Below are 14454 nucleotides of genomic sequence, written 5' to 3'. Positions count from 1 at the left end.
AGCAATAATGTTTTCCTACAATATGTATTTATTGGAAAATACCCAAATAGTGAAATATCTATTATTTAATTTAATATAGCTTTATATTCTAAATTATGACAAGTTTGTCTACAAATATTTATGCTATTACATTTACCTAATTGTTTTGTTTACCTAGATTATTCATGAAAACTGTGATAGTCATTATTTAAAGTTATAAAACTGCCATTGCAAAATTATAACTGAGACACTGAAAAGAGATTTGATCTAACCGACTCAATGTCGCTCTGAACCTCCAAGCTGTCCTTGTTCATTCCTGGGCATAGGCTGAACTAACATTGGGAGGAATGTAATTTATAGTTTAGCTTTGAAATAGACAATAACAGTCCTTTCCCAAAACAAACCTCCTTATTGCCTGTGAACTAGACTGCCTAAAGCCACTGGATTAGAAGTTACAGTAGTCTTACTACATTCAAGATGCAGCTATTTTCATTAAACCCTTATCAATGTCTTATTTATTACAAATTACAAAAGCAAAGATATATTCTGTTTGGGGCTGGGCTTATAGTTTTGTAACCCCTTTGCCAAATTTTAACACCTTAAAGTATTTGGCAGGGATAAGTATGAAATTGCTTGATTAATAAATGCAAACAAAAATGTATGCTGGGCAATTCTTAAGGCATTTCTAATAGTAGTTTACCAGTAATTTTAAAGCTAGCTTATTTATTAAGGATTTTACTGGCCAGGCGCAGTAGCTAACGCCTGTAATCCCAGCACTTTGGGAGGCCGAGGTGGGCAGATCACAAGGTCAGGAGTTCAAGACCAGCTTGGTCAACATAGTGAAACCCTGTCTGTACTAAAAATACAAAAAATTAGCTGGGTGGTGGGCGCCAGTAATCTCAGCTACTCAGGAGGCTGAGGCAAGAGAATCGCCTGAACCTGGGAGGCGGAGGTTGCAGTGAGCCAAGATTGCACCATTGCACGCCAGCCTGGGCGACAGTGCAGCAATGCGAGACTCCGTCTCAAAAAAAAAAAAAAAAAAAAAAGATTTTATTTAAGTTACAGGTACTTTAAAAAGCATTTAACTAGTCTTTTCTTATTTATTATATAATTTAAGAGCTTTTATTTTTTGAGCCAATTAATTAGAGCTCTTTTATATATTGTTAGTATTAAAACATTCTGTACACATCACATGAATACATATAAAAACTTATGAGGCATGCCAATGGAAGTACATTTTATAGATTTGTAAAGACTCCCCCCAGCCCTTTTTTTTTCCTGTCTTAGACTTTCACATTCTTGATAACCTGTTTCACAACCCTAGGCGGTTGTCAGCTAAATAGCCTTAAGTTTGCACATTAAGGGAAACAACTCAAGTGAAAATCAAATAGCAAAATTTACATCATAAAGCACAGAGAGAAAAAGTCTGGTGGTGCTAGAGGGAGACACTGTTATTTTTCTTTGAGCCAAATTAAACATAAAATTAAACTACACTCTTCCTTAAAAACTGAAGAGTAGCCTCTGTTGCAATAATTGTTTTAATTTAAAAAAAAAATCAGATGAAAACAAAATTCAGTTAACTGAGAAGAAAAAAAATTTTTTGCTCAAAAAAAAAAGACAAGGCCTTAGGAGAGAAAAACAACCAACCAAAACCATGAAGACCTTTCAAATACAAACATTCACACATGCACACATACACACACCCATCTTGGATGTTAGCCTTTTAATTAAGCTGACTTTTAACCATTGAGCTCCTTTAAAAAAATTTTTAATCTTACTACCATATTTCTACTAGGACAAAATGCTGCTAAAGCAACAATGATCACACAAATTGTATGACTTCTGAGCACTCTAAGTGTAAGCAGAAATTAACAGCAGCTGGTTGTTAAATGCTAACTTTAATCGTTTAAAAGGAATTTGCAGGACAGAATCCCAAACCAGTTTCTTACCTAGTGATGGGTCTCAGGCTATAGACTGCTGTCTGCCAGCCTAGAAGCAGGACAAAAACAAACAAACAAAGAAAACAACTCATCTTCCCTGTTGGAAGCAAGCTCAAACTCCGTAAAGGAGTTACCTGCCTTCCATCATCATGGAAACAGGAAATCTTGCCTTTCCTGTTGGAAGCAAGTAAAACTCCAAAAAAAGGGAAGTTGTACAGCAAAATAAACTTTAGATCTCGCCCAAATTTTTGGAGCTCAGGGATTCTCTGGAGGGGGTGCTCTCAGGCCTCAGCAAATTGTCCTATTTGTTTAAGCCATAAGGTTAGCTCATGCTGGTACCAAGCACCGATAGGAGATTCTTCAAAGGTCGGGACATCTCCACTCAGAATCTCCCCCATGGTTACCAAAATGTGAACCCAGAAAATCTGAGACAGGTCTTAGTTCATTTAGAAAGTTTATTTTCCCAAGGTTGAGGACGCGCTCGTGACACAGCCTTAGGAAGTCCTGCCGACACGTGCCCAGGGTGGTCCGGGCACAGCTTGGTTTTATACGTTTAGGAAGACGTGCGACATCACTCAATATATATAAGAAGTACATTGGTTCAGTCTGGAAACGTGGGACAACTTGAAGCCAAAACAGGAGGACTGGAAGCAGACAGGGAACTTCCAGGTCACAGATAGGTGATACACAAATGGTTACATTCTTCTGAGTTTCTGATTAGCCTTTCCAAAGGAGGCAAATGGGATATGCATCTAACTCAGTGAGCAGAGCAGTGACTGAATAGAACATGAGGCAGGTTTATCCTAAGCAGTTTCCAGCTTAAGTTTTCCTTAGTGATTTTGGGGGCCCAAGATATTTTCCTTTCACAAACCCGTTTGAACTATTTTAGAAAAGGAAGTTTATCCCCATTCCCCAGTTTTACCTGAAGGAGTGTCTCCTAAAGCAAAACCGAAACAATGTCAACTCTGATTCTTTAAGTGGCATCATTTATTTATAGATGAGGCACTGCTCTGTTCGGCTGTGCTTTTTACAGAGCCTTTTTCTCTTTGCTGTTCCTACTGCATGTGGATTAAGCCCTGCTTTCCCTCTGGCTGTGACAGCAAGTCTCCCGCCATCAGTCCGAGGCAAAACAGATGAAATGTGTAATAGGCCGACTGAAAAGTATTTCATTTCCTGGCCGTCTATGGCTCTTTTCTTAGGGTGAGAGATTATCCTCTGGATTTCCAGTTTCCACAGTTGAAATCTTTCACAGAGTGCTAATGGTAAGAGTCCCCCATAAAACTGCATTTGGGATTCTTTTCTGCTTGTCCCGTAAATGTGCTTTGTATTTATCTGGAACAAAACTGACATTCAGGGAGTCAGGTAGAAAATTGGTTTGTGAGAATTATGGATACAAATGCCACAAACACCTTGAAGCTATCAAACCCCACTAAGCATTGAGTCTTCAATGGCCACTTTGAGAGACTGAAACGAGGCTGCCTGCCTCTCTGTTGGTACAACCTGCCATATCGTGGCTGTTAATTTATCGACTGCTGTTTGCACATTCCTCTCTGTGAGCGGGAGGAACAGAACCTGACTGGCCCAGCACAGTTCGCTTTGCCATGATAGGAACAAAAAAGTCTGAATGGAAGAGGATACAGTGCAAGGAGAGGTGAGCGTGCAGGACGAGGCAAACAGAGGCTGTTCCCAGTTTCTAGGCAGCTAGAAAACAAGGGGCAGAAGCAGTTTAATGACGGGTCTCTTAGATTCATGGGCCACCTGGGCTCTTGTAAGTTTGTTCTCCTTCTAGATGGGAGAAGGAGAGCGGGTAGAATATTTAGAATACCAGTTTCCAGGAATTAAAGGGTATCTTCATGAGTTTTGATGGTATCACAGCCAAAGACCGAAGAACAGGAGTCTGCCCTACCATCACCCCACCTACACAAAATTCCATTCCCAAGCTTGCTACATGCAACACCTTGGCCAGATGGGAATCTTACGTGCCTTTTTATTAATAAGTATCCACTGATACTCAGCGCCAAGCACCGTCAGGGCTGAGTGAGAGTGTGCTGCTTGAGTTGGAAGTCCATGGAGGGCCTTTTATCCTTCTCTGTGTTTTCAGAGCTGAGACAGCAGGGCCTAGATTTTGTGCCCTAGATGCCTCACTACACCTTAGTCCTGGCCTGGCTGGGGTATTATCTTAGACAGTCTGTCTTCAGAGCACAGCCTCTTACTTACTGTAATAGAACAATGGCTACCGATGGTATGCACAGTTTGGAGGGAAGGGGCATAAGACTAGAGCAGAGGGGCTAGAAAGAAGCCCAGACTCATTTTCCCAAGAAGCAGCAGGCTCTGAGGCATCGCTCGTTCCTTCTGGGTAAGAGGCAAAGCCTCCTTGGCTCTGAGCTAGCTCTTCACCCATCACCTAGACCCCACCCTTTATGACTCCTTCCTTCATGCCCTGTGGTGGTCCTGCTTACTGTGCCCTCCTGGTGGTCCTAAAGTTTGGTGGGTGTGTCCTGCTGCAGGTTCTAGATATCCTGTGCTCCCTCTGTCTCTGCAATGGGGTTGCAGTGAGAGCCAACCAGAATCTGATCTGTGACAACCTGCTGCCCCGGAGAAACCTGCTCTTGCAGACACGACTGATTAACGATGTAACCAGGTAAGGCCACCACTGTCATTCCAGATGCCAAGCATAGTTCTGCCTGTCTTGTCTCCAAGCAGGCCCTCCAAGAGGGCTGATCTGAACTCCAGCGTTGCCCGCCCATAGTTTCCATGGCGATACAAGTACATAAGACAAGACCAAGCAAACATGCACTTCCTGGGACTAGGGCTTCCAACCCCTTTAGCAGAATTTTTCAAACTTTTCTGTTTAATTAGCTGAGGACAAAGTATATGTAGCATCTGAGTGCTGAAGAATTTGACCTGAGATGGCCTACCGTGTTTTCTTTTAAACATTAATGGAACTCTTATAAACTTCATAATATATTCATATTTATTTTTATATATCAACTTTTTTTTTCTATAATCTTTTCATAGAATGGATGTCCCAAGTGAGACTGTGGCCTCTTGAATCCTCTGGCACATGGCTGTGTATCTCACTGCTGTCTGCGAGGATCAGGGTGAAGAGCAGGGGCTCCTGCAGGACCCCTAGCTTGCTAGTCCATACATGTGGCTGCGCGTGACTCATGTGAACTCACTGGACTGGGACTAGGCAGGTCTGTGGTTTTCTAGCCACTTTCTACCTAGGCCTACATGCTAATCCACAATGGCAAGAATAGAGTCTTCCCTCTGAAGTGCAGAGTGGCCCAAAGACCTGAGCTGTCACACAGACTTACTTTCTTCATGGTGCCAGCCTGGTTTTTCTTTGCCTACCCAAAATAGGGCATAGCTCCAGCCCAAGAACAGTTCGTCTATAAGAGTATGATTCCTAACATAAAAACTCTAAGTGGAGTATCTTAAGCTTTTAACCACTTTGCCAGGTACATTAAAACCTCTTTTCCTTAACGAGGTTGCCTAGTAATGACTTCTTAATGGTTTTAAGAGACCAGTGTTATCAATAATGCTTTGGTAACAAAGCTGCTGTACTGAAAATAAGGGTGCTTATACCAATTGACCAGAAAATGGAATTCAAGTAAAATTTTCTTTTAACTTAAACAAAGGTTTCTGTATAACATTTTCAGCATCGTTGCCCATGGTTGGCACTCAGTAAACGTTGGTTGCCCTGAATGGAATGTTAAAAGAAACATCCTTTATGTTGTAATGAAAATATTGTCCTGATGTGTCACGCTAAGAACTTGATCAAGTGTTGAGGGTCCTAAGCTTTTTCTAGTCTTTTTTTTTTTTTTTTTTTGAGACAAGGTCTCACTCTGTTGCCCAGGCTGGAGTGCGGTGGCATAATCATGGCTCACTGCAGCCTTGAACTCCTAGGCTCAAGCAATTCTCCGACCTCACCCTTGCAAGTAGCTTGGACTATAGGTGTGCACCACCATACCCAGCTAATTTTTGTAGAGATGGGGTCTCACTTTGTTACCCAGGCTGATCTCAGACTCCTGGCTTTTAGAGATCCCTCCCATCTTTTGAGCAATATGAAAAACACAGCATTGCTCTTGTCCTAGGTGTAAATGGGCCATTGCCTCCTATGGCCTGGTTCAACTTGCTTTCTCAGTTTTTGAGGGTCTGTAGATGCCACTTACCCATGTTTAATTTCAGTATCCGGCCAAACATCTTCCTGGGAGTCGCGGAGGGCTCAGCCCAGTACAAGAAGTGGTACTTCGAGCTGATTATCGACCAGGTGGACCCCTTCCTGACAGCAGAGCCCACACATCTGCGGGTGGGCTGGGCCTCTTCCTCAGGCTATGCCCCATACCCAGGAGGTGGAGAAGGATGGGGAGGCAATGGTGTTGGCGATGACCTGTACTCCTATGGCTTTGATGGACTTCACCTTTGGTCAGGTGAGTACCTTGCTAAAGCTTTGGCTCATAATCTCACTGGAAATGATGGAGGCTCAAATTATTCTAGCTGAAATTACCACTTTCAGTTGAAACGATAGAGACTCAAGAGTCTCAACTAATTAAACGGTTAGATGGAAAAGAGTATCAGGTTAAAATAAGACTCATTTATACCATTACTCAGTTCCCAGCTACATGGTCTAGTGCAGATCACTTCTCTCAAGCTTATTGTATCTGTATGAGCAATATTTTATGGAATCGTTAGGATTATATGAGCAGAGACTCAGCATTTATTCACTGGGCAGTGAGTTACATACTTTTTGTTCATTTTTCTCTTATTTTATCCTCATAATGACCCCTTAAGATAGAAAATATTGACCTCACGTGACAAACGTGTGACCAGAAGCATAAAGATGGTTCAGTAATTTATTCAAAGTCACACTAGGAAGGATCTAGACCTGACTACAAGTCCATAATCTTGTCAACACAGCCTGTTGCTTCATAATACAATTTATAAAATATCTGGATCCATGCCCAACACACAGTAGGTGCTAACCTCTTTAAACGAATTCAGGGCTTCCTTTTTTTTAGATAAATAATTGATGCTTTTCCCAAGCATGTCCATGGCCCGTGCCTGTGGAAGAATGTCTTGGCTTCTGCCTGGGTGAAAAACACAAGATTAACTCTCAGACTTTCATCGGGAAGAAGAGCCCTACCTCTCCGGTCTGTTGTCCAAAGCGTGTATTTTCTGTATCTTTTGCAGAACTGCAATTGGAGACATCGTGTCCCTTATAGAAATTCCTTACGTAGGCATGGTGCCACGTGTCCATTACATAAGTAACCATGACACACATTCTTCCTCAAATCCAGTACAAAGGAAAAGTTTATCTCTACAGGACAAACCTCTATATTTTCTTCTGTAACTGGTAACTACATAACCCATCACATTTTCCTCCTTCCCTTAGCTTTCTAGTTACAACCTACTTGCCTGATACCAATGATGAAGTCAGCTCAGGTCCCAGTGACATGCTTCTTTTAATTGGTCTTTGTTTTCAGTTGGTCCATATGAATTTTGTTGTTGTTGTTATTTTAGGAGCTATGTTGCATTCTGCTTCAACACTTTAAAATTTTTAGGAATAGGCTGTAAACATTCATTTGTATACCTCTTTATCCTGGATCACTACCATGGGGGAGAATGAAAAAAAGCCTTCGTTCATGTTCTGTGTGTCCCAGAGGACGGTGTGGTCCTGACATAACTGGATTCAAAATGGCAAGATGATGGGGTCATGTGAAGGGAAAGTCTTACCTTGTGCTCTCATCCTCCCAACTTAACCTTCCCTAATTCTTCATGGGAGGTGGAGCTTCCCTTTGTTCTCATAGTGTTATCATGGAGCCACTGAGTCTGTGGCTATGAAGTAGTGACCTTAAGCTTAGGTTATCATCAGATATCATAAGGTTCTCAGGAAACTGTCTCTGCATAAATGATCTGAGGAGGAAGAATCCTTACGCTCATGCACCTTTGCAGCTCCTGAGTGTGGCAGGATTAAGTCTGTGAAGGAATTGACAAGATTGACTTGAAAAAATTGTTTCACACTCCTGCTGACTTCTGCCTGTCTCCCGCCCACTCGCCACCGTAGCCCAAGAACATTCTCTAGAGCCCGGCTACACCTGAAGAGGGCTCTGCGTGGAGACTGGCTGAGGAAGTATGAAGCTCACCTAGACCCTGGGGTGAAGCAAACTGGACCCTTGTTTCAAAGAGAAACTAATCACTCTCAAGGGAAAAAATCGACTTAGTCTTTTTCTGACTTCACAGCACTGCGTGGGGCACTTGCTTATTCCTGTATCCCTCTGTAGAAATTTGAGGAATGGATACATCAGTGAGTCAGGAGGCGTGGAACCCATTCATGGTGCATCCATAGAGGGCTGCTCTGTGCAGTTCAGGACCTGAACATCCCATCCTGTCTGATTGTGTATCATTCCAGGAGTGTGCAGTTCCCCACCTCTCCCTCACCCCTCCTGTCTCCTCTGAAGCCAAGGAAGCTGGGTGCTCCAGGCTCATGCCGAACATCACTAGCAATGGCTCCTATGATTGGAGAAGTGGGAAGAAGGCTGGTGACTCAGCTTTTCAGAAACTGATTGTGACTCTCTGAAATGACCCGCACTTGATGGTGTATTGCCGTGTCCATGTAGGTGCACTCCAGGGATTTCATCCCTCAGTCTCCAGCATCTGCTGAGACATGGAGAAACCAGTGTCTACAAGTTTTATACCTTTCATTCTCACCAAAACCCAAAGCTTTCGTGGGTCTGGGCGTCGTTCTGACTTCTCCAACCAGCAGGCAGGGAACATATATCTTGCAGAAGGGATTGGAATATGTCAGGAATATTTCTTCAGCTGAAGAAATAAGGTTTCTGTTAATGACCCCCATCAGGACAGCCATGAATTTCAGGCTATCTGATGAAAAGGTAATTGTCTGATGAAGAAATGAAACGGAACTAACACTCCAACTCACTACAGGAGAGAATGGTGGGTAGATAGGGGGATATATTAGAAAGTGGTCATGATAAATTATTCTCCTTTTATTTGAGATTTAAATGCCCAGGTCATTATCTTTAAAGTTGTTCATGTGCATAAATTAAGCCACTGCCTTGAATTGGTCTTTAACATACTTTTATTAAAGTACAATAGATTTTGCAGTAGTTGGAAAGAATTACAGTGCCTCTAACACTTTGTCAATGGAAAGTCAAGAACAAACAGCATGGCTCTGGAGTTATGCTAGCTCTGCCACTTAATGTTTCTTTTGTTTTTTTTGTTTGTTTGTTTGTTTTTTGTTTTTTTGAGACGGAGTCTTGCTCTGTCACCCAGGCTGGACTGCAGTGGCTTGATCTTGGCTCACTGCAAGCTCCACCTTCCAGGTTCACACCATTCTCCTGCCTCAGCCTCCCAAGTTTAGCTGGGACTACAGGCGCCCGCCACCACGCCCAGCTAATTTTTTTTGTATTTTTAGTAGAGAGGGGTTTCACCATGTTAGCCAGGATGGTCTCGATCTCCTGACCTCGTGATCCACCCACCTCGGCCTCCCAAAGTGCTGAGATTACAGGCGTGAGCCACCGTGCCTGGCCCATGTTTCTTTTTTTATACTGGACAAATTACTTAACCTCTCAGAGACTCAGTTTTCATTTGATAAAATGAGGATAATATAAGATTCTTACGAAATTTAAATGAGAAATACGAAGTTCCTGACACACATTAGATACACAGTAAATATGAGCTACCTTCCCTCATCATCTGTGAATTCCACTGTAGTTATAAAGACCAAATCTAGAGTCCTTGGTACTTCACTCAAGACCGTGAGAATAGCCCAGTTAGAGCTACCCCCGGAATATCTAAGGGAATAAAGAACCCCAGTTCCATGCTGAATGAGGAAAGAATTCTCAAAGTGACATCCTGGAAGTATGAATGAGCTTTTTCTCTGTGTAGGGGAGAAGACAGCCTTAATAGGTCTTTTTAGCCATGGAAGCCTGGGAAGTCATTTTCAGGCTTCAGCTGTGGGAACATCTCCCTCCTCCACTCTGTCTAACCCTCCCTACAGAGTCCAGGGTCAACTCAGACGCTGTGATCTTCTCTTTGGAGGAATGGCTGTTTTTTTGTGTTGGTGTCACTTTCCCTCTCTGGGTGGATCCTCAATGGGGCTTTCAGGACAGCAGTTGGGAGTGAGTTCTGCTCGGAGCAGCCTTGTCACTTTCCCCCTCTGGGTGGATCCTCGATGGGGCTTTCAGGACAGCAGTTGGGAGTGAGTTCTGCTCGGAGCAGCCTTGTCACTTTCCCCCTCTGGGTGGATCCTCGATGGGGCTTTCAGGACAGCAGTTGGGAGTGAGTTCTGCTCGGAGCAGCCTACACAGTATGTTACTGGCTGGGGGAAGTTCCGTAGGAGAAATCACGTCTTCCCTTTAACCACTTTTTCCTCCTCAGAATTGAAATAAGCAAAAGAATTCGCCATCCCAAGAGACGAGTAGTGTGGAAGCGAATGAATGGAGTAAAATTGTGTTTCCTGATTTCTTAAGACTCCTCACGATAATTTACCTCTGCAGTCAGATTTGCACAAGGAGACTTCACCTGTCTCCCAGCTACAATGAGTCCCAGGGTATTTGTTTATAAAACACAGCCCATTGTGACTCAGACCTTTCCAACGCCAGTGCCGTGTGGACAAGATGCGAGGAGTAGCTGCAGAAGAGCAGCGCCTTTCTGTCTTTGGCTCCCCTCTCATTCCAAATGGCTAAATATTTGTGCTTGGATTATAATGCCAAACTCTGCAGTGCCTGGACCTGTGCAAGTGCTGAGCGTCGCTGTTTCCAGTTGCCTCGTTACCCATCAGAAGGGACTAAATTCTGCAGTAATACACCCTGAGGTTAATGGAAGATGTGCAGCATCTGATTAAGTGGCCTTTAAAAAAAATCTTATTATCGGGTTTGGAATGGCCTTTCCAAGCTTCCTGGGCCCTTCAGGTGGGCCTCAGCCTCCAAACCAGGGGACAGTTTTTCTTCTTCAGACTGGCAGAGATAAGAACCACTGGCCTCTTGCAGTGGATGGTCTCTAGAATTACTCAGAGTTTCTAATATCATAAAAAGCACTTGAGGCTGCTCTTAGAAAAGCGCTTTGAAACAAGTTTGATTTTTCATTCCATAGTGTCACATTTCTGCTGGTTGTTCTAAAAGGGTCAAATACATTAAACATACTTTAAAATGTGCATATGTTTCAGTACTGTCTTTCAATAAAGAGAGTAGATTTAAAATCACTTTTTAGATTCAGCCCTCAATGCTGTAATTTCCCACATTGTTACTTTTTTCTAGTATTACAAAAGGTATAATATTCCTACAGTGTCCTGGCAAACTTTTCTACTGTTAGCCTAATGATTAAGGTTCCTGGAGTTGAAAAAACACAAACAGTAATAGCCTTTGCTGTGGGTTACAGCGTGTGAGGCGCTCTTCTATTGCTCTGTATAGATTAATTGATTCGAAACTCACAGCAGTCTTATGAAGTAGACATTGTTCCTGTTTGACAGATTAGGTGACTTGAGTCCACCAAGGTAAGTGACTTGCCCAAGGTCACACAGTAAGTGACAGACCCAGAGCTACAGGCCAGGCAGTCTGGTTCCAGAAACCCCTTAACCACTATGATAAACTGCCTCTTAAGTGGTACACAGGACATCATTTATTTATTTCATTAAAGTCAAAAGAATAATAGGTACCTTACAAATAAGTCTCTTTACAGCATCCCTGTGGGTACCACTGTGCCCATTTTACAGATGGGGAAGTTGAGCCTCTGGTAAAATCATAGGTCCTGGTTCATGCAGCAGGTAAGGGCTTGCGATTTGAACTCAGTCCTGTGTGACTCCAAGGCACCTCCGAGCTCCCTTTGCTACCTCATTGCAGCTCAGTTGAAAGGATTTGCATCTTGTTTAAATGTGGAGTGCAAGACCCTTCCTAAATGATTAGGAAGCCATGAAAGCCCTCACAGGGGTAGAGATTACTTTCTCTGCATGTGAGGAGATTTATAAAACACATTATGGAAAAGCAATGCCACGAGTCCATCATTTTCCAATTTCAAACTCTTCATAGTACGCACATTTTAAAGTGAGGTATACTTCATCAGATGATTTTTTACAGTGTGAATATTATATGAAATGGGCTCTCTAATCCAAATAGTCTTCCCATTACTTTGCTCTAAGCACTTGCCAAGTATATACTTCATATCCAGTGATTATCAACAGTTACCCTTTCATTTCTAGATAATATTAGTCTCAACTCTGTTCCTTTTAAAAATAGGTCCAGTCTGTGAATTCAATTTGCTTATAACTTTTCTTAGCAAATATTCCAAAGGAAACTTCTACTTTGAGCCCAGTCTAGTAGAAGAAAAGGTGGGAAAAGACAGTGTCTTTTACCACGAGGGCATAGTTGCTCCTCCTGGTGGTTACTTTCAGTGGAAAGAACAAGCCAGACAGGAGAAATTCTCCCAACTGTATTTCCTCTGCAGGGCATATGGCAGCTATGGCTAAATAAAGTTCAGAGCTCAGCTCCTGTTGGTATCAAAGCCCTGCTGCAGATGAAGAGCATCACCCATGAAAGCTGCTCTTTGTCTTTAGTGGTTGAGCCTCAGGCCAGTGTAGAAGCCAACAGTGAACCCTCAGAGGACGCGAGAGAGGACACCGGAGTCACGAATCAACATTTGGCAGTTTTGTCCCAGTTTGTATGATGCTTAGAACATTAAAGAACCTTGGAATTTGTATTTTTATCCAGCAAGGATCTGAATACTTTTAAAGACAATTGTCCAGTGTAGCATTTCAATTATTTCCTGGTCTTCCTCAGTTCACAAATACTCGTTAGAATTTGTTCAAGTAGGCTGGGTGCGGTGGCTCAAACCTGTCATCCCAGCACTTTGGGAGGCTGAGGTGGGAGGATCACTTGAGGCCAGGAGTTCAAGACCAGACTAGCCAACATGGTGAAATCCTCTCTCTACTAAAAATACAAAAATTATCTGGGCAGTGGCGTGAGCCTGTAGTCCCAGCTACTTGAGGGGCTGCAGTGAAAGGATCGCTTGAACCCAGGAGGCAGAGGTTGCAGTGAAGCGAGATCGTGCTGTTGTACTCCAGCCTGGGTGACAGAGTGAAACGCTGTCTCAAAACATAAATAAATAAATAAAAATAAAAAAGTATTTGTTCAAGTAACTATAGTGATATTTTCCAGAAGTTAAACTAAAAAAAAAAAAAAAAGAAAATTATGCAGGAAGATTGTTTTTAATGGTAAGATAAATCTTAAAGGTGAGACAATTACAGCAAGCTTTGCTGAATTTTAATATCACAGGATTTTTTCATAACAGATTTGAACAGGAGGAAGAAGAGATCCTGGAAGCTGGGTATCTAAACTCCATACAATGAGCTAAGGGTACTCAGTGTCCTCAAATGGAGAAATTTGAAAGAGTCAAACCTACAGTCTTCAACCTGGGCTCAGTTTTGTTTTATTTTTAAATAATTTTACCTGTAGGCGCTACGATGAGGAGCTTGTTCCTCTTTCTCAGTGGTGAAGCAAGATATTAAAGTTATAAAAACAGAGTCTAAGGCTACCCCAGACTATTTGCTGATACGCATTGAGTACATTGTGTGGAGCAGCACTCTTGCTGTGCAGGTGGTCCAGGCTCAATGTTCCTGTCCGGCTTTATTGCCCCGTCCTATCTCCCTCATTCAGCCTTCATTAACCCTCACCTTCTAGCCTTACCAAACTCCAGCCATTCTGCAACTATGTTAGACACTTCTCTTGCTCCTTCCTTTCTCATTTATCTAGTGAGCTTTTGATTCTCCAGGTATCAAGGTGTCCCATGCTCCCAGACAGATTCCCAGGCATCTTCCTCTCCTTCTAGAAGGCAACACATAAATACCTTCATTCCAATATTTATCATATTGTATACTTTTTCTTTAAATGTCCATTTCCCAGCAGACTATGGGCTTCTTAAGAGCATGAATTAGGTCTTCTGTCTTTGATCCCCAGCCCCAGGTGTAGTATCTGGCACAGAGGAGAGCCTCATTACTGCTTGTGGAAGAGTGGGAGGGAGTGCAATATGGCTTTGTCAATTACCCAAAATAATTAGAGGGATCTACCTCATCTTTTTTATTAATTAAAAAGAGCACAGTGATTTCACCATTTAAAAATTCACCACTTAGTTTAGAATCTATTACAGGTTGAGTATCCCTTATTTGAAATTCTTAGGACCAAAAATGTTTCAAGTTTTAGATTTTTTGGGTTTGGGAATATTTGCATATGCATAATAAGAGACCTTAGGAGTGGGACTCAACTCTAAACACAAAATTCCTTTATGTTTCATAAATACCCATAAAGCCTGAAGGTAATTTTATACAAAATTTTTAATAATTTTGTGCATGAAACAAAATTTTGACTTTTTTGACTGTGACCCATCACATGAGATTGAGTATGAAGTTTTCCACTTGTGGCATCATGTCAGTGCTCAACATGTTTCAGACTCTAGAGCATTTCAGATTTTGGATAAAAAGTGGATACCCCAGTTTGAATAAAAAGCGTGTGTGTGAGGCCGGGCG

General features: G+C 42.3%; 1 protein-coding gene across 1 annotated transcript in view; it reads left to right on the top strand.

Moving 5' to 3' along the window:
* RYR3 (ryanodine receptor 3) overlaps positions 1 to 14454 on the top strand; it is a 400958-nt gene that overhangs the window by 124125 nt on the left and 262379 nt on the right. Inside the window, exons 16-17 of the mRNA XM_011932727.1 lie at positions 4427 to 4560; positions 6111 to 6352. Of these exons, the coding sequence (XP_011788117.1) occupies positions 4427 to 4560; positions 6111 to 6352 (376 nt within the window). The remainder of the gene's footprint in view (positions 1 to 4426; positions 4561 to 6110; positions 6353 to 14454) is intronic.

This window comes from Colobus angolensis, unplaced genomic scaffold (assembly GCF_000951035.1).
Source record: "Colobus angolensis palliatus isolate OR3802 unplaced genomic scaffold, Cang.pa_1.0 Scaffold97, whole genome shotgun sequence".
In the NCBI taxonomy this organism is placed as follows: domain Eukaryota; kingdom Metazoa; phylum Chordata; class Mammalia; order Primates; family Cercopithecidae; genus Colobus; species Colobus angolensis.
This window is presented reverse-complemented; position numbering and strand designations above follow the sequence as displayed.